General features: G+C 34.9%; 2 protein-coding genes across 2 annotated transcripts; one reads left to right on the top strand and one right to left on the bottom strand.

The window, feature by feature from the left end:
- Positions 1 to 7242: 7242 nt before the first annotated feature.
- LOC113312838 lies at positions 7243 to 8172 on the bottom strand. Its single transcript, XM_026561574.1, has 4 exons — positions 7849 to 8172; positions 7630 to 7779; positions 7437 to 7541; positions 7243 to 7293 (listed from the first exon to the last, which is right to left on the bottom strand). The coding sequence occupies exons 1-4, from the start codon at positions 8170 to 8172 to the stop codon at positions 7243 to 7245; spliced, it is 630 nt and encodes a 209-aa protein (XP_026417359.1).
- Positions 8173 to 11926: 3754 nt separating this feature from the next.
- LOC113313174 lies at positions 11927 to 17636 on the top strand. Its single transcript, XM_026561913.1, has 7 exons — positions 11927 to 12096; positions 12291 to 12390; positions 12455 to 12505; positions 12645 to 12696; positions 14241 to 14299; positions 16225 to 16270; positions 17111 to 17636. The coding sequence occupies exons 2-7, from the start codon at positions 12316 to 12318 to the stop codon at positions 17245 to 17247; spliced, it is 420 nt and encodes a 139-aa protein (XP_026417698.1). The 5' UTR covers positions 11927 to 12096; positions 12291 to 12315; the 3' UTR covers positions 17248 to 17636.
- The last annotated feature ends 3176 nt before the right edge of the window (positions 17637 to 20812 follow it).

Below are 20812 nucleotides of genomic sequence, written 5' to 3'. Positions count from 1 at the left end.
AATCAACGAATAATATTAATTATGTCTACAAATATCGCCCAACCCTGATGCCAATAAATCTTCATATACAGAGCCTTCAACATTAAAAACCACAACATCGGAAAATAAACAAATGATTTGTGGATTAATGATGTTATGGCATCAAGGTCATTTATGCAACATCATTCTAGGTTATTTCAGTAATTCTTTACATTGTAATATCGTATCGATGTCCCAAAATGGTCAATACTCAGCACTCAAACAAAAATATCAGTTGGATGATTATAAAAACTCATATTTATCATCCATCAGAACTGTCCAAACTGATTACTTTGCTGGTTCATTATACTTTTTTAATATCCGGTCTCGAGTCATCCACGCCTGCCCTTAATCCATTTGAGGAATATGATTGAAGTTTTTATAATGGTATTTAAAAAATAAAAATATAACACACGCTCAAAAATTATCATTTTACTTTACTATGTCGACAAAATGAAATTTAGAGACGCGATTATTTATAGAAAGATAATCTATTGTAGCATTATCATCTGTGGTCTTTTTATACTATGCATAAAACACTGTCATATCGTAGATTCAAATATGTGAAAACCAAAAATGCTTGAGCTTTTAGTAAATGGGTTATATACTTCAATATGATACTTTTGATTCGGTGCTAAGGAAGCCATAAGAGAAGCGACGACATTTCCTGAAACTTGAATTGAAAGCCATTCCGAGATTCCAGACAATATAACTACTTTCTCCTCCATTAGAAAGAGCAATAGGGATCTCCACAATAATAACTTCTAAATTTACTTTCCTAAAATTTGAAGCCGAAAATGACCCATTAATTGCATAAAATATTCTCAAATTAAACACGTATAAACATATTTTTTATTTTATTTTTTTAATTTTAAAGATCAAATCAAGTAGATATAAAAAAATAATTTTCAGATTAACCAGTATGAGAAAGAGAGAAAGTCATACCTGGTTTACGATTGAGATTCATGTGTGTATGTGGGTTTATATTTGAGATTCATTCATCTTTGAATATACCATATTGATGTTTTTTCTTTCTCGGTTTTGAATGATTATTATTAGGGACACATTGACTCCCATCAATACATATGTGTTTTTTCCCATTAATTCCCGATGTAAGACATAAATAGGGAGAGAGAGTGGAACAATCCTAAATGCGGCTAAAAGCGTTTTGAATTATTCACAGACATTGGATGAATGCGTAGGTTGCGGGTGCATTCTCAACCGAGATTTATTTCCAGCACTTTTCTACACTTTTAGAGCAACGAAAGCCATCGATTGGTTAATACACTCCGTTCAGAACCGTCGGATTGGAAAAAACACATATATTTTTATAAGAATGTGTTCAAGATTTGTTTTGCTTGAGTGATTGGTTGCCAGATCTCAATGGCAACGAAAGTTGTATTACTGGTTGGCAACTTTCCTTTGATAATTTCCTTTCATTTCCTTGTATATTTATTGCACTGTCATTGCCAACTAAACTAACACATTTGATTTTCTTTGAAAATGCATATGTATATGGACTAAGGAGGAATGCATTTGCAGTTGCACTGCAGGCTGCAGTAAGCTATGAAAATTCACATCTCAGTACAAGAATCTAACTGTTTTTGAGTTTCTTTGTTTTTTCTTTTGCAAGAACATGTAACTAATCAATTTAGAGCATTTGTATGTCTTTACTTCGTGTGTTGTCGTCGAATAGTGTTGTCCCTCGCAACGAGAATACCTATACTGAATTGAAATTAAAACACCCAGCGGCTCCTCCACCTTCTATTCCACATGAAGATGTCAGCATGAACCCTATCACGGTTGATTCCAGGGCAGTCCTCGAGGTCATCAAGAGTAATACTTTTAAGTCTCAACATTCCTAAACTTTCTAGTCTAACCTAAACAAAGTTAACTCTGGTAATTAATCAAGCGATTCTAGATGAGATTTGATACTAAAATATGACAACCAAACTCGACATACCAACACTTGGTGGGTTCAACCGAGTTATGCTTTAACAACATCCATACCCACATGACATGCCATTCATTCATCACAGAGCATACTAGTTTGAAAACACGTACACCTACAGGAAAAAATAACAATAATCTAACATCCATACACACATGACATGTGCATATCTACAAAAAAAATAACAAAATCTTGCATCCATACACATAAAACATGCCATGCATTCATCACAGAACATACTAGTGCACAAGTATGTATATATCTACCAAAAAATAACAACACGGATCATCAATTCGAACAAAACAACCCATGCACTTCATCACATAGAATTTCAGTGTACAAATTCGTACACATCTATCAAATAGGCCAAATGCTCACCATGGTTCACAATAACAATATTATCAGACATGGTTGATACCCTACATATATATAAACTGAAACATATACTAGGGTACAAACATGTACACAAAGATCCATGTACACACCAATATTCTATATCATACAGTTTTGTACCATTAATAATCAACATGTGTATAACTATATACACATTAACAATACACAGGTGTACAGTTGTGTACACATTAATAATCAACACGTGTATAATTATATACACATTAGGAATCAACATGTGTACAACTACATTTCTCATTTGATAACTTTTTATATAAATCAATATGATGGTAACAATAAATCAACATGCATACTAACGATATAATGCCAGAACAATCAAAACATTCAATCAACATCCACATCATAAGCAAAGCATAAACCAAAAAGCAAGGCCCTAATGTTCCTAAGTGAACATTTTCTCATAATAACAACATAAGCGTAACTACATGCTTCACACTGAAAACTACTAGTTATATCAAGCAAAATTGTGAAATAGTAATCTAAAACAAATTCATACTAGAAAATACTAATCAAAGTTTCCCTTCATAACAAATCAATTACATTCTACAAACCAAATTGAAACATATTAGAGTTCAATACACCTTCCAAAACACACAAAAAATATAATATCAACAAAAGAAATAAGAACCATAGCTTTGATACTTACAATAATTGTATCATTGAAAATGCCAAAGATCCAAGCAACATAAAAAAAACTCTCCATTATGTACAACATGTCCATATGAACAATCTCTTCCTTGGGATCTCTAACCTTCCTCCTCGAATACAAAAATCCACAAAAAAAAAATCAGTATGTGTAGAACTATGTGCACATTAATAATCAGCATGTGTACAACTATGTGGACATTAATAATTAACATGTTTACAATTGTGTACACCCAAAACTTTTTTCCGACAATCTTAAAATAAAAAATAAACTTAAAATAAATCATTACAGAGCATGCTAGTGTACAAATGTACATGTACACCTCTTCAAAATCTAACAAATTCTAGCTTTCACACCACAGGACATGCCATCCATTCATCACAGAGCATACTAGTGTATAAACATGTACACCTCTACCAAAACCTAACAGAATCTAGCACCCATACCCACATAACACGCCATATATTCACCAGAGATCATTTTAATGTACAAACATGTACATGTCTACAAAAATAACAAAATAATCTAGCATTAATACCCACAAAACATGCCATGCATTCATCGCAAAGAATACCAGTATACAAGTATGTGCACATCTACAAAAAGTAACAATATAGAGCATTTACTCAAATAATACAAGCATTCATTACATAGAAATTCAGTGTACAATTATGTACAAATCTACCAAATACAATATCAAGTCTAATGAAACGATTAATCCATTTATTCATCACATAGCATTTCAGTGTATAAAAATGTACACAACTACAAAAACATAATAAAATCGAGCATCGATTCAAACAAATCCATTCAAGATCATATGCTTAAGCTTTATTTCAAAAACATAAGTGATAAACCATGTGATTTTATCTGTTGATAAAAATTTTGTGAAGATATAAATAGATCAAGAGATGAAAACAAGAAAAATCCAAAGATGAATAAAATACTAATAACTAAAATCGTATCACTTAGATCTAATCTAAAACAAAAAACAAAATTAAAAACAAAATTTTATAATTTCATATCAGAAATGTTAATCAAAAGAAAACCTGAGTTTAGTCTTATAAAAACCCTAGAAAAATTGAACTGAAATTCAATCCCCAACGCTAAACTAATAACTCTAGATCGAGGGAAAATGATAAGAGAAGATGAAACTTAACTTCATAATCATTTTTGCTGACGAAAATTGTTAGATTCAATTGTTGATGATGATGCTCATCATGTTTTCAGCACTGATTTATAGTAAATCTTCAAGAACAAGCATTGTTGATGACATTTTTTAGATTCTCCATGCTTGTTTTGAATTAAATCGAGATGAACCGTTTCTGAATCTCCAATTCGAGTTCGCCTCTCTTATTCTCTCTTTCTTTTTTCTGTTTCCTATCTGATTTTTCTCTCCTCCAATATTAGCTTTTATAGTTTAGGTATACTTCGGGTAACAGAAAAATACTATTATTTTTGGATCGGTGGGAAAAAGAATTAACTCGTCTAAGTTTTGGATTAGATTGTATGGAAGGGAAAATTTTGGACTAGCCAGTATTAGGCTTGGGATAACAGGACTAAAGTGTCCAAAGCCCAACTAATAAGGGATTAAACGTTAATTTCTACTTTCCTACAAGCTTTAGTTTTAGAGCGGAGCAGTTCTGGATTGACCGAAGTTATACTTCGATTTATCCCAAACGTATAATAGAGATAATGGACCCCACCATCACTGGAGTTTAGCAGGAGTTCTAATTCATGCACACTCCTTAAGGAGTGTATATTTCACATTTTAATCTCTACCCTTGATTTAATTTAGGGAGTTATGTAACGAGGGTCGTGATTCTAAACACGGAGGGTAATGGGGCTATCAGTTAAATAATCAACCAATCAGAAGAATATGTGAAAGAGAAATTTATTCTTATGACCCTGGAAATTATAGGTCTCATTCTTTTGGCCCCAGGTTTATTTAATAAAATTTGCAAATTACTCCAGTGACCCTGGAATATTATAGCAAGTAGGATTAACAAAATAACCAGTGTGCATATTGCCTGCACATAAAATCAGTGTGCATATTACCTGCACACTATAAAATATGAAGACAATTTAAAAAAATATTTACAAAAATCAGTGTGCATATTGCCTGCACACTATAAAATATGAAGAAAATTTAAAAAATTATGTACAAAATCAGTGTGTATATTTCCTCCACATAAAATTAGTGTGCATATTAATTGTCTCCATACTATAAAATGAAGAAAATTTAAAAAATTATTTAGAGAATAAAAAATCTCATGAAATGAAAATTTGATAGTTGTATTTACGCTCGTTGTGTAGGTCTTTTAAAAAACTTTCCAAGTATATAAAATTTGTCGAATTCTTACGTATGATTTGTGAGACATGTTATGTTTAAGTTGGCATGACGATTATACCCTTAAAGGATATAGTTTATAATTTGATAACATCATCAAACATCTTTATCCAAATGACCCTCCTTCTTTTTTAAGGGTCATTTCAATAAAATGGGTTAATCTTTTTAAAATTGAGTTTTAAGTCAAAGGCCATTTGAGTAAGAGAGAGTGAGGTGAGGGTCAAACACTTAATTCCAACTATGTGAAATATACATTCGTTAGTGGAGTGTGAACATATTTGAACTCGTTTAGCAGGGGCCACTGCTATTAGACTGGGTCTTATGACATGCCCAAGGGCTTCCCAACCCAAAGACTGGGTCTTATGGGCATGCCCAAGGGCTTCCCGTCCAAAAAACCGTGGTCTAAAGGGGTCCTTCCCGCAAGAGTTCCCTAGTGTGCGGGAATCCCAGCGGGAAGACTCCGGGAACGGCTAATTGTTAGCCGTTCTCAAAAAGCAGAAAACAGTTATCCATTTACCGTTCTTGTGAAAAATAACGGTGAACCATTGACCGTTCTTGTGGAACGGCTAACCATTGGTCGTTTTCTCTTTCCTGGAACGGTTAATGGGTAGCCGTTCCTTGACCTTTTTTCGTTTACACTCCGTGCACACTCATTTACAGTTTACGTTTTCTTTTACGATTAATGGTTACACTGTGTTTGTTTTGAGATTTGTTGGAGTAATATTTATTTTCAGTTGTGTTGGATGTACATGTGCAAAGGTATACTCGGACGTAATCTTAGCCTCGGATTCTTATCATCATCAACGCACTGTTAGCCTCGGATTTTATCATCATCAACGCACTGTTTTAATCGGATTCTTACCTCTAATTGATATCTTATCCAGATCGATATAACTTTATCTTTATCAGCAACGGGGATTTCTCTTATAAATCCCAATCAAAATTTTTACAAACACAATTCATTTACCATTCAAAAAAACACCTACCTTGAAGCCTAATATGATTTTCGAAATTTACCGAGTCACGAATGAATTCTAGCAGGAAAGGAAAACAGATAGTGTGTGTCGAGGCAAACCAAATTTGTCCACTCTGTTTTCTTGATGACCATTCCGCAATGCAGTGCCCTTGGATGTATTCGAAGTGCCCACAAAGAGGTTGTACATGCATCAAAATGTTACTCGAAACGGAACCAGGACAGAGTAGGTACCTGCGTTGCCAATTCGATAATTGTCGTGAAAAACCACAGTGGTTGGAAGATTCAATCAAGGAAAAAGATGATATAAAGGTAGATGAACTGTGCAAAAACTTCAAAGACAAAGGGATAATTAAGGTTGAACATGAAAAGGTTGCCTCATGCCCAATCCTTGATTGTAATTTTGTTATGAAACTCCATCGTTCTAAAGCTAAGAACACCTACGGTGAACATTTTTGGAAATGTCCCGGTTGTCAGTTGGTGGAATGGGCTGAGTAAGTTTTAATTATGTTGCTCGATAATTTCTTTGGGTAGCTATTATGTGTTTCTGATGTAATGTTTAATTATGTGTTTTAGTTTGTTCAATTTTAGTTTATTATGTAATGTTTATGTTTTATTTCTGTGTTATGTTTACGATGTCTATGTACTCTTCATAATTCAATGTCTTTGATGTCATCCAACTAGTAGGTGTGGTTGTATGTTTTATTTCAAACAATGTAATGTTTAGAGTGATTGAGTAATGTCGCATTAATATCAATTAGCAGTACAAATAAGTAACATTGATGCTTAAATAATTTCATTTTATTCAGATACTTAAACAACGTAGTACAATTATAATGTCTTTAAAAACAGTTCTTGAAATTAAAACGGATTTGGTTGGTAACAATGTTAACTCAAACTTGTCGACGACCCATCACAACAACATTAGAATCCGAAGGGATCACCTATAGAATATAAATGAAGTTAGTGATTTTAATTCGAAAATGTTTATGAAATCACATTAGATCATATATTTGGAACAAACCTTCTCGATATTAGGGAGCGTTATGTTTATGTAAAAGTTTTTCTTCGTTGGAGAAAATATTACCACTTTCTTCAAAACTAATACCACTTCCACCCTTATATGCTTTCCATAGTCAGGATGTTTAACCACTTTGTGATGGACGTTTGCTGGCATTTTACCACTGGGATCCTGCAATATTATAAAAAATCCAACTATGAGTAATGGGTTTCAATAATTGATCACGAAATTTAATTGATTTACTAAGTGGATAAATCACCTTCACTTTCAAAGCATAGTCATCAAGATACTTTCTTTGCTCCTCGACCAGTACAACCAACCTTTCAATTCTTTGGTTTATCGGTTGAATAGATCCCAATGCGGTTCTCTCCTCTGCGTAATATTGTTGTGCGAAGAACCAAGGTTTAGTCTGGAAATGAAGATCGTTAACACCTTCAGTTTCATCCCGCGCTAATCATTGGAGGACTTGTGTAGATACATCTTCCTCTCCCGTTACTATCCTTTTATGTCTGAGATCTTGTAACTTTTGAAGCTCACCGGACGGTCCTGGAATTATTTTTATACTACTAGAGGCACCACCTAAGTTATGGATTAGACGCTCTGATTGTTTTACTACTGGACATGGGGTGAGGTCAACGACAACCGATTTATTGCGGTTATCATATGGGTTTGATATGTTAGCCACAACTGGTGTGTTTGTTGAAAACTCCATTGAACTTTGTTGGGTGACCTCCGAGTAACTATCTAACACCGCTGCAAGCTCGTCTTCATCAAAACCTTCCCAGGGGTCGGCGTCGGCCATTTGTGAATGATTAATATGTTTGGAAAGAAAAAACCTATTTAGTTTGGCTATTGGTGGTCTGAAATAATTGTGAATCTCATTGTCGACTAGTTTTGGTTTTTATAAGCAAATAAAGGTGAGGTATACAACCATCCACTTGCATATGGTTATTTATTACCATCCACTTGTGTTAGACAATTGCATATGAGACAAGGTCCTTTAAAGCACCCTGTTTCGAAAACTCAAAATGGGTCAGTGGGGTCTGCATGAACAGTCTTCATCATAAATGATTTTTTTTATGATTCCCATAAGAATGTAGTACACTTATTACAAATTGGTAGTACACAAAAACTTAAACCTAACTCACTGTCGCAGGCAACGCGACTGCACTTAGCACATGCAGCAAGCCTTTAAACCGTTTAATGGACGAACGAGTTTTACTCTCGTGAGGGTTTTTCAGAAAGGTATGCCCACAAAACCCATTAATTGTCTTAATTAGTCTTCAACGGCGTCACCGACATCTTGGTTCTCAAGTGCTAACAGCTGTGGGTTCATATGAGTAAATTGTTGTCTCAAACTAAGGTAGCAATTATAGAACTTAAAGTATGTTCGCTTTTGTTGCATGTATAACTCCCTCGCATGACCCTCCTGCAATAATACACACATATAAATATATATTATTTTAACTGAAGTACCTCTTTAAAATACGATATATAGTTTTACAACGGTATAACTTACAATTCTCGCTGCATTCTATCCAGCAGGAACGTTACGATACAGTGGTATTTGCAGTGTTACGAATATCTGAACCTCTTTTTTTATTATGGAGACACGACAAACAATAGTTTTATTAGATTGACCATTAATATTTCCTATTATGTCGGTAAACTCTCGGAGCACCAGCTCCCAAAACAATCCAGCATGCTGGTTTCTTTGTTGAATTTGACGATTTGATACAAAACAGAAAGCCCTAATAAGAGCCTCATCTTCCTCTGCAGATAACCTAACCATGTTTGAAAAAGAAATAAAAGGTATGAAATATAAATAAATAAAAGAAGAATGGGATTGGTTGTAGATGTGTTCTAATTTTATGGCTATTTATAACCAAGCATTCAAAATTTAAAATGAACTAAAAACTAAGTTTTCAATGTCACTCCACGTGATTAAAGAAAAAGCATCTACCGACTACTGAGCAAGTGATTTGAAGTATCACTGCTATTGGTCGACAACTCATTGTGACAGTATTGAAAACTCAATGTCATCAGTCATTCATATTTGTGGAAAAGTGCATATGTCAGAGACATATAACTACACTATGTACCTATTCAATTCGTTGTTGACTGTGTTTTGTTTATGTGGTGAGGTTTTGCCGATAACTAACAACCACACATAAATAAAATAATTTTATTTAAATATCTTTACGACATATTCCGGTACATCATAAATACAAGAAACAAAGCCTAACTCACTGTCGCAGGCACCGCGACTGCACTTAGCACGTGCAGCAAGCCTTTAAACCGGTCGGTGTCCCTAACAACCGAGTTTAGTCTCGGGAGGGTTTGCCAGAGATGTACCCACAAAACCTATGCAATACTTGTTGAACGACTAATCTTCATCACCATTTTGAGGAGGGTTATTTGGTGGTTGTACCATGCACAATTCTGGAAATGCATTTTTCAATATGACGTAGCATTCGTAATACTTAAACTCTCTCCTGGTATTTGTAGCGTACATAGCAGTCGCCATAGTTTCCTATATACACATAATAACTTAGGTAAGTAAAGAAACAAAAATAGATATGAAGTGGATAGATATACAAGATACACTTACAAGTCTTTCAACGGTCAATAAAGGGGATCTATCATGCTGTTCATAAATATCTTTTTGGATGCATATGTATTGGCTCACTCCTTTTTTTATTACACCAACCCTACTCTTTATATTTGCTTATGTTCTTTGATGAACATTTATAAAAACATCTCTATAGTTATCGAAAACCTGTCTCCAAACTCTAGTTGCCGGCACCAAATGACGACGAACCTCCGAGAGAGTAACAACATCTATCCAAGCATTTATGATGGCTATATCTTCTTCTGTGGTATACAAAGGCATTATGGATGATTTTGTTGAGGAGATGAAAAATGTAAGAGAGAAAAATGTTTTCTTTGGTGTGTGTTGATTTCCTTAAGGACAACTGAATTTATAGTGTTTACATATACTGTTAAATGATCGTCATGTCTTTCAAATAACTGAATGACCTAGCAGAGATAAAGTGACTTGTAAGTTACTGGAAAAAAAATATTTTAAAAGTAAATAAAATAATTCATGGAATGGTGTGAATCGGACTGATGTAATGACAATACAAAAAGTGTAGCACAAATAATATAACACAACATAATATATAGTTTTATTAAACCGTGGATCAATTTCTCAGTCATCGCGGTTACAATTATAGCATAAGTACTAAAGCTCTAAACCTTTAGGTGACCCTAAAGGACGAGTGCTATATTGTGAGGATTTACAGAGAGGTGTGCCCACAAAACCTATCGTAACCAGGGCTTACATATGAGTTCATGAATCACCAGAACTTTTAAGCTCTGTTAGGAAATCAGGGAACTTGGTCTTTAGAAATATAAAAACTTCTCGGTGGGGAAACTCAACGCTTTTAACTTGTCGGTACTTCAAATCAGCAAGTCTTTCCTGTAAGAAAAAAAAACAAACCTTTAATATCAATGTTTATGTATTAAAAAAAAATTCTACAAAAATATTTATATTTACCATAATTTGAGTTGTATGGATTGGGGATCGCGGCAACTCACGACAACTTCGGCCTGGTAGGCATAATATAATTGCATTTCCTCCTGAATTACTCTATATCTGTCCTTTAAGTTATCCATGGTTTTCTGTCGGGAATTTCCAAACTCTAACTTATAATTCTGCCACACCATCTCCCAAAAATTTTCAGTTGGTAAGAAACCAAGCACTACCTCACGTCGGGAGCTAATTTTCACCCAAGATTTCATGATGACCAAATCTTCAGATGAATCAAACGCAACAATTTTCAATTTTTTTTTAAGGGGGGTGATATGTTGAAGGAGGATGGAACAAAGAATTCTTTATTTGGTGTGAATTATTAAGAGACTACACAGTCTTTGCACAATTAATCTTAATTCAAAAGGAAATTAGAAATTAGGGTTTTGGTTTAAAATAGTTTACCTTTAAGGATTGAGTGGTTAAAACGCCTTCAAATCAATTCCAACTTAGAATTCACCCTTTGTTCCACAAACCCAAACAAAAGAATGGAAGAAAACGAATTTTTGTGATTTTTACGGAGGGGGGAGAAGAAAAACTGTGGCTGGAAAAAAAAGAAAAGAGAAGAACCAAAGAAGAACTCTGTCGAGTTCTCTGGATGTTTTAGGGTAAATAGTGGAACGATTAATGGTTAGCCGGTTCAATTGATTTTGACCGGTCAAGATAAGAAAAACGGTTAACCATTAACGGTTTCCTTCAAAACGGTCGATTAGTGACCGTTATTTGTATAACGGCTGATTAATGTCCGGCTTTTAGGGTTAGAACGGCTAACGATTAGCCGTTACGGGAAGTTTCTAGAAAAAACTGCAAGACCAGACCCTTCCCAGACTGATGTGTAAAGGGGGTTGGGAAGCCCTTGGGCATGCCCATAAGACCCAGTCTTAGAACTCGGTCCAAATTGAAGTGTAAAACTGGGGTGAAACTATCATGTTTGTTAGTTTTACCTCTCACCGCAGGGTAGTGCCAGTGTTTGCTCTTATTGCGCGCGGAAGCGGTGGAAGTCCCGAAACTAGGTCCAGTGGGATCTCAGCAGTCTCTCACATAAAAAAAAGGCAGAAACCGAGAAATCCTATAGCTACAGAGGCAAAGTGGGAGGGATCACAAGCCCTAGATAACTGCAGTCTGCGGATCGCGGTACCAAGTTGTTTTTTAGTGATATATAGCTATCTCCCTCGAGATTTTGATGTTATATTTGTCTGCTTCAAATGTTATGTTGAACTTGCATTTTACCTGTTTGATAAATTGTTTCTTAGTTTAATTCATGAGTAAAAATGTTAGAAAAATGGTGAATTATATTAATTGTGTTTTTTTTGTGTGTTTGTTGTTAGTGAGAGTGTTTGGGAAGTGAATTTTATGGCAAAGATGGAGAACCAGAAACATATCCTTGTTAGATGTCCTCATTGTGCAGGACCTCTTTCTAAAGAATTGGTAATTTCTCTCTGATCCCCTCTTTCTCTCACTCCCCATCTCACCGTCGAGGATATCTTCGCAGGAAACTAGTCGCTGGACAATTTCACCATTAATCAGAGACAGTTTTTCCATGGTACTAGCTCGCTCTCTTCAGTTTTACTCTTTATAGGATCATAACATTTGCTCTTTGTTAAGGGTTTATCAATATTAGATTCCCAGGTGCTATTAGCTTTATCTAGGCTTCTGTACCTAAAATTTGTATGTATATATAGATTGGATCTGCTGTTGGTGGTACTGCAAGCGCATTCTACGGATTTAACCTTGGTAGGTTCAACTCTCTTTGTTTTTCATTTATCATTGATTAGTGTTAAAGAAAGTTCAATCACATTTGTCAATAATGCAAATTTTTGTTCTCATTATGCATTAAGCTCGTAGATTTTTTTTCATTTCTCTGACCTTCAATTTTCTCAAGTCTTTGTTTGCTTGGTATTATAAAGTGCTAAACCAACATATAAGTGTAATGCTAAAGAATCATGACCATGTGAATATACTCCCTCCGACCCTCAAAAAGTGGGATGGAGGTAGTATTTAAGTAAGAACAAAGGTATGCAGCTCATGCTTGATTTCTGTAGAAGCACTTTATAAGATCATGCATTAGGAATTGTGCAGTTTTTGAGTTAAAAGAGACCGGAACTTGCCATTCTTTGTGTATCATGAAGTACGACTTATACTTGCATTGCTTTGTATTTTTACACTAAACTCTCCATTCCAAGAGGAATCTTTGTAGAAACTCATCCAAAACTAAAACTCGATGGCAGTTTGGTGGCCATCCCTAAACTAAGATTTACTGTGTGGAGCACAGTAAAGTGACCCCATGAGGTTGGTAGCAATGGTAGGGGATATCGCTGTTGCTATTCTCCTATGTTATCTCTTATCTCCCTTCAAATTTATGATTTATTTGTTTTATGTGTATGCATGTTGCCATTTCTTCCAAAACATTACAATTTACATAAAAATGGAAAAATCATATTATGAATGTCCTATGAAAACTTAGATATTGCATCTTAAATATCATAGGCATAATATAAATTTGGCGATCAACAAAAATCCATAGGCATATGATTTAAACTGTCATATATAATGTGGATTATTAAGTTCAAAAACAAAGATCACCTAAGGCTTGGATTGTTCATCACTCCAAATCTCAAGCATCTAGATTCTATCATACTGAAATTTACCGACTTAACCACCTGGAAAGAAAATTGGCCACGTTTTTGCCAAAGATGGATAAAAATTAGCAACAAGAAGAGCACATAATTAGCCTGCTTTGTTAAAAATAAAATATTGTTGGGTTGTGAACCGTGTGAAAAGAAAGGCGATGTACAAGTCAGGAACTAAGAAAGAATTGGCCCAACTGTATTTATACTTTCACCATTTTCTTGAGGTGGATAACATCTTGTACGCTTGACGTGGGAGGAAGCTGTGAAAAGAGCTTAAAAAAATGGAATGTGTCCAAAGAGCTGACTTCAGACAGAATTGCGTGGAAGTTAGCAATCCACGTACCAGAACTATGACCTAGGGAGTTTGGTTAAGATTTCTTTTAGGGTAGCTTATAGAGGTTAGGATTTCGTTCAGCAATCCGGGAGCAAGAACTTAGAGCTTAGGACTTTGATCCCTAGGGTTTATTAGTAGACTGGATTATGGCTAGCGCGTTACTTTACTATTTCTTTTATTTTCTGTCTTTGGTTTTGGTAACTTTGACATGGGTTTCATACTTTCATACCCCAACTTGTTTGGGACTAAAGGCTTGCTTGTTGAATAATATCTTGTACACTTCTAGAGTTCTTATATCTTTGTCTTTCACGCAGTGACACCATTGGTTCAAAGGCGGATAAAGGGCCCTATGTGGTTACATTTTCTCGTCGGTGTAAGTGTTTTCAATTTTGATATATCTTGTTTGGTTTAAATTAGTCCATTTGGCGTTATTTCATCCATGTTTCTGAGTCTGCTGCTTTCGTGCATTGTATATTTGAAGTTTATAAAAACTCATCTTGTGCCCATTGTATCTATGCAAAGCCGAAATATTATGACAACAGCCTTAGGAAAAGGAACTTCTACCAACAGGTCCAATTGGTGTTTACCTTAGTAGGAAACACCGAATTGACCACACATTCGTTCTAAAATCCTATGTAATGAGCAATTGAAGTAAGTAGGAAATTTATGATCATCACCTTAGTGGCTTGATTTCTTTAATGATTGAGCTTGGTGGGAGTGTTTCACTAGGCACAAAAGGGAGGATGAATAGAATGTGTAAACTTTCAATCGTATAACAGTTTAGGAAAGATCCAGTGATTGAGATGCTTGGTTACATATGCTAGCAGAAAAAGGTATCTTCTGTATATGATTTATTTTCGAAACTCTGAACAGGGATATTATTCCATTTTAGCAAGCAAGATTTTGTCGTCCCTGATTGTTGAGACCTTCAAAACTGGTTTTTATGGGCCATTTTTTTCTCAAGAGGAATATTATGGGGATTTGGTTTTTGTTGGTAGTTTTGAGCTGTACTGTATGGTTTGCAGTAGTACTCCATAGAAATTTGGTCAATTTGCTTTTATAACTCGCTCCACCTGAATTTCCCTAATCATCTGATTTCTTAAACTTTCAACTGACACTTTTATGAACGTTAGTTCTAAAGCAAACTTACAGTGTAAGTAAAGTATGTGCTACGTTGGCTGAAAAGTAGCAGTTTTTTAATAAATCCTAAAGAGTAGGCAGAAAATAAATAAGACTACAGGTACTGTACTCTGACAGAAGGCCAATTGAAAATTGTATATTATCGAATAGGGCGACAGAACACTTCTTTACTAATTTTATATTTATAATCTTCATCTCACACTAGGCAGAAAATATTGTGCTCTCTTGTAACTTAAAAATAAATATTCTAAATACTAAAAACATGAAAAACATGAAAAACTTTGAGAGTTGGCTGTGAGAAGTGGGTGTTGTATCCTAGGGTTTACTGGTCAGTACAAGGATACAGGTAAAGCTACTAATATATTAATTGCAAACAAGTTAAAAAAGATGGGGCAGACCGTGGTCATAAAGACATGACCTTCGATGCTGCGTATATGCCATAATTCATTTATTTTTAAAAACAACAGTGCCAGCAAAGTGGAGTAACACTTGGTCTGTCATTTAAGTTTCAAGCAAGTTATGGCGGGTACTTGCTCATTTCAGGCACATGTGCCTTTGTGCTCATCACGAACTGGTAATAGTTATTAGTTAGACCAATACGATGGAATTTCTTAGATAAAACAGTGGCAGCAAAGTACTTCTATAGTTATACTCCCTCTGTCCCATAAAAAGTGGATCTTTCACTTTTTTTTATTTTTGCCTGAAAATAGGCAAAGTTAGAAAAGTGAAAGACCAACTTTTTATGGGATGGAGGGAGTATTAGATTAGATTACTCCTTTCATTCTCATTTCAAGCAAGCTATGGTGGGTACTTTCTCATTACAGATACTTGTGCCGTTGTGCTCATCACTAACTGGTAACATTGTTAGATAGATTAATACGATGGAAGTAAATATTTTATCCAGTTTTTATACGGTTTTGTTGAATGCCACCCATACTTATTTGTTACTTTCTCTAAAAGTTCCACATATGATATTGTTTTTGTATTCAGCGGTTGTTGGCTTTATCGTGGTTCCACTCTTTCTATCGTCCTCCTTAGTTCATTTAGATTAAATATAATGACCTTAGTTTTCAACTTTGAAAACATTTTAACTGGTGCGTAAAGAAGCAGTAATGAAAGTGACTCTTTCTTTTCCTTCTTTGGATGTTGTGGGTGCAGACTCCACCGGTGCTGCTGTTCTCTTCTGCTTGTGCTGGGTTGGCAGGTTAGATATTTGTCTTGGTATAATTTTGGATTCATTCTTTATTGTCATTATCTGTATTTCGTTCTGTTGGCGAAGCATTCTATTCTGATACTATATAAAATGTGTTTGGCTTTCTAAGTGTAGACAATTTAGATGAATGTTGTCTTTCTTATCTTCTTTAACGCAACTATATATCTTTTTCTTTTTAAAAGATGATTTATGAGGGAAAGAGAACTTGTAGCCTCTGAAAACATGCTCTCTGTCTCCATATCCTAAATCAGCCGTGGAACTTTTGTTCAACAATCACTGAAGCCTCCTCAAAACCAGTACAACACAACATAGCTTAACAATATAATCCAAGTAATTTCGTCATTTTTACACAACCAGAGCCCTGAATGACCAATTTTTGCAAGGAATAAACAGTGAGACCTAGCCTCAGTTGATGTGTCTACGTAAATCTCGCTGCTGTTGGATTTTAACTACTGCTAACTTGCAGCGTCAGGGTTCATTGGGTGAAAGACGTAGCTTAATAATTTTGTAAGAAAGACTATCACAGTGAATTTTAACTCCAAAGATATCTGTCTTAGAATTGAGTCAGAAGTGTGCTAGTGTCCAACATTGTGACAGTAATGTTGGCCCTCATAATGCAGTAATGCAGTATAGCTTGTTGGAGAATCTTCAGCTTATTTGATCTAATCTCCTTTTTTCATCAGCAGATGTGACAGTATTATGAGTAAATGAATCACAATGGAAATATGTCCGTACCCTGACCCATGTTATTTCTTCCTCCTTTGATCCCAAGTAGCAGTTACCAGAATTTCAACACTAAATACATGCATGCTTTATTTTCTAAATGTGCAGGTGGTGCGGTTCCAGCAGTAGCCCAACTTGTCTCGTCATCGTATCATGCAGCATCTTCATCACTGTCAGCTTCACGTCCGGTCTCCTCAGAGGATGATAAGAAGATTCCCAACAAATCAACAACCTCTACTCTGTAATCACTAAGCAGTTGCTGCAACTATTATCCCACTGACCCTCCGGTTGAGAGAGAAAGAGAGACTTTCTCCAGTCTAATTTACTTGTAGTTTGATGTATATATGCAGATTAAACCGCAACCAATTTTCTCGAGAGTCATCCAATAACCTGATGATCTTATTGGCAGTTGTAAGCATCAAAAGCTTCATTCTCGCTGGCAGCCTCTCAAACCAGAATTCTAAACATCATCCCCTTGCATAATGAAAAATGTGAAACTGGAAATGTAATTGGAAAAGTACTCTATTTTGATGTTCTAGTCTGACCTGTAAAACCAAACTGGTTCAAGACGCTGACTAAACTATGCTACAATTAGAATTCTTATTCGTTAATACCATCCAAACTCTTGCTATTACAGGTATTAAAGTGTCAAGAAGAGCTCCACCCATATCTCATTTGCTTTTTTGCAGATGACATTCTCATTTTTGCCAAAGCTAATGTGGAAAATATTGATAACATTTTGAATATTCTGCATAATTTTGGTAGTGTTTTTGGTCAAACTTTGAATTTTGACAAATCTTGTGTTTATTTCAGTGGAAATCTTAATCCAGGTGCTTGTGAGTATCTAGCTATCAAGCTTAATATGAAACTGGTGAATGGCTCTGAAACCTATTTAGGTGCTCCTTTGCTCTTGGGTTAGTCCAAAGTTAGATCTTTTGGTCCTATTAGCTTAGTCCTTTGAAGCTAGGCTTAAAACTTGGGTAAGTATATCTCTTAATCTAGTTGGTAGAACTACTCTAATAAAGTCTGTCTTGAACTCTCTTCCTACTTACCAATTGAGCTGTTTTAAGATTCCTAAAACCATTATTGATAAGCTGACACATTACAGAGAAATTTTTAGTGGGATCATCATAGTCATAAAGGTATAAATTTTTTAGCCTGGACTAATCTCAATAAACCTAAAGAATTTGGAGGACTAGGCTTTAGGAACTTAGAAATTTTACTAAGGCCTTAATCATGAAACTAGCTTGTAAAATAAGTTCAAAAGAGGATGAGTCGTGGATACAAATTCTTGAAGCTAAATACTTTAAGAGTGACAATTTCTTTCATTTAGAAAAACTTAAAGATAATAGCTCTTGGATCTGGACAGGTATTTATAGATGCATAACAGTGATTAAGGAGAACAGTTTTTGGGCCATTAGATGTGGGAAAAAAGTTAAAATCTGCTAGGACAAATGGATCATAGGACTAGATCACCCTCCTGAGCCAGTTAGCTTGGAAATTGTTTTCACTATAACCTTTATTAAAGATCTGTTCATACCAGGAACTAAAACCTGGAATGTTCAGCTTATGCAGGATAGTTTTTCTAATGATACTGCTAATAAGATTCTGTCAATGCAGGTTCCTTTGGATGGCTCTGATACTTTAATCTGGTTACCTGATAGAAAAAGAATATTTTCTGTCAAAAGTGTTTATAAAGTACTGTGTAACTATGATAATGATAATGTTGTTCCTCAAGGTTGTTACTAGTGTAACATGGAAAGCTCTTTGAAAATGTAGAATTCCTCACAAAGTTAAACTATTGGGTTGGAAGTCTCTTAAGAATATCATCCCAACAAGGGATAAAATCTTTAGATATAAACCAAAAATAGATACTCATTGCATCCTTTGCAATATTGCTTTTGAAACAACTGACCATCTTTTTCTAGAGTGTCCTTATGTCAGGTCTTTATGGCTGGAGTTAATGTTAATGTCAGTGATATTCTAACCATTCATGGTGATTTGCTGCATTGTATTCTAACTTGGTTTGATACAGGGACTCATCAAGGATATGTCTCATCTGCTGACAAAGAGTACAAACCAAATTTGCTTATGATTACACTCTGGATAATCTGGAAAGATAGATGTAATGTCGTTTTCCAGAATATCAAACCAAACAGAATGATCTCCGTAAGCAATATTGTTACTCTGATTGAAAGATGCAAAGCTGTTAACAGTAATAACATTGTTTCTAATACTAATCTCCATCTGCGGGCACTCAAATGGGATCCACTAGACAGAGACTACATTAAAATCAATATTGATGCATCTTTTGATAAGATACCTTATACAAGGAGTATAGTTCTAATAGTGAGGAATTTTGCAGGTCAATGTCTTGGAGCAAAAGGGCAATTCTTCAATGGGGGAATAATAGCTGATCAGGAGGTGGAGCAGCTGGAATGCTTGGCTATGAAACTTGCAGTGGAATGGGCAAATTCTAGAGTCTGATAGTGAAGTTTTAGTTAGGTCAATAAATGAACAAAACTCTTGTGTTCACTAGATAAATCAAGGAACTATCCTTGATATCAATTTCTTATTACAGGGTCATGAATTTTTCTTTTGCCAATCAGTGATACGTTGAAAAATGGTCTAGCTGATAAAATAGCAAAAAAGGCTAGAACTGATCAAGTAGATTTTGATATCAAGGATAGTTCCTTGATAATCTTCCACAGTATAGATTTTGAGTACATTGATAATCTTCCACAGTATATGCTGGACTGGGCAAAGGAAGATATTACCAATTGTAATTAACATAATTAGTTCAATAAAATCACCCATTTTGAAGAAAAAAAACGCGTCATAAAAACAAAAATCTAACTCTATGATATAACTTTTTTGAGTTTACTATAGCGAACTCTTTACAACAAAAGTATTCTTATAGCCCAACTCATTCAAACACAATCTCGAAATGAAGCCACTACAACATTTTTCTTTCTATTCTGGTCTCTTTGGTTAGCCAGAAATGATGTACTGTACAACCAAAACCAAACAAACCCAACAAAAGCCAAGCAGGAAAGAGAGTGTCCGCAACGTCATCCTGATGTGTGCTTAGTTCTTCCCTGAATGTGTTCAACCAATTTTTCCTTGAGAATCAAAAGCCCTAATTCAATCCATTCAATCCTCAGTTGTGTCTTCTTTACTAGCATTCTCTGTATCTACACCTTCATTCACAACATTTGGAATCTCATAATCTCAAAAAAAAAACAATCAAGAAAAACTTCTGTTTAAATCTAAGTCATTCTTCTTTTCACAAGAGAAAATCGTCATTGCTGAAGTTCACTACAACATCATCAATATCCAGTTAAAAAACTTACAGACCCATTCAAACCATTACATATCTAGAGTTAAAAATAACCAAAATAACTGCCCACAACATTACAACTTTGAATCAACCAAAACATACACTAAGTTGATTCCAACTTATTTGAGCACTGCCTGTCACTACCAACTTTACTACCAAAACAACCATACATACCATCTTCAGAAAACACGAACCTACCAGGAGAATACCCTTGATACCTTTTCTTATTCTCAGCAACTTTACTTCCAAAAGATCGAAAAAAACACCCGAAAAGAAAGAAAAACTGCTTTACAGACTACTACCACCACCTGCAGGAAGATTAAAAGGAATAGGAGAAAGTACTGGAATTACCATTGTGCAAAAACCTTATTGACCATCTTCAAAATCTTCTCAAAATGTGAAGATTTGGCTAACCCAATACTTGCGAAGAGACGACTAATAGTCATCTTCATCAGAATCCCAATGCTCCT

Source organism: Papaver somniferum, chromosome 9 (assembly GCF_003573695.1).
Source record: "Papaver somniferum cultivar HN1 chromosome 9, ASM357369v1, whole genome shotgun sequence".
NCBI lineage: Eukaryota > Viridiplantae > Streptophyta > Magnoliopsida > Ranunculales > Papaveraceae > Papaver > Papaver somniferum.
This window is presented reverse-complemented; position numbering and strand designations above follow the sequence as displayed.

What these genes read in the sequence shown, in the direction of transcription:
- LOC113312838 (XM_026561574.1), bottom strand. Translation starts at nt 8,172, where the DNA reads ATGGCCGACGCCGACCCCTGGGAAGGTTTTGATGAAGACGAGCTTGCA. An exon ending in ACTATGCTTTGAAAGTGAAG is followed by an intron (nt 7,542 to 7,629) that starts GTGATTTATCCA and finishes ATAATATTGCAG; the next exon opens with GATCCCAGTGGTAAAATGCC. An exon ending in TATTAGTTTTGAAGAAAGTG is followed by an intron (nt 7,294 to 7,436) that starts GTAATATTTTCT and finishes TATATTCTATAG; the next exon opens with GTGATCCCTTCGGATTCTAA.
- LOC113313174 (XM_026561913.1), top strand. Translation starts at nt 12,316, where the DNA reads ATGGCAAAGATGGAGAACCAGAAACATATCCTTGTTAGATGTCCTCAT. An exon ending in GACCTCTTTCTAAAGAATTG is followed by an intron (nt 12,391 to 12,454) that starts GTAATTTCTCTC and finishes ATATCTTCGCAG; the next exon opens with GAAACTAGTCGCTGGACAAT. An exon ending in ATTCTACGGATTTAACCTTG is followed by an intron (nt 12,697 to 14,240) that starts GTAGGTTCAACT and finishes TCTTTCACGCAG; the next exon opens with TGACACCATTGGTTCAAAGG.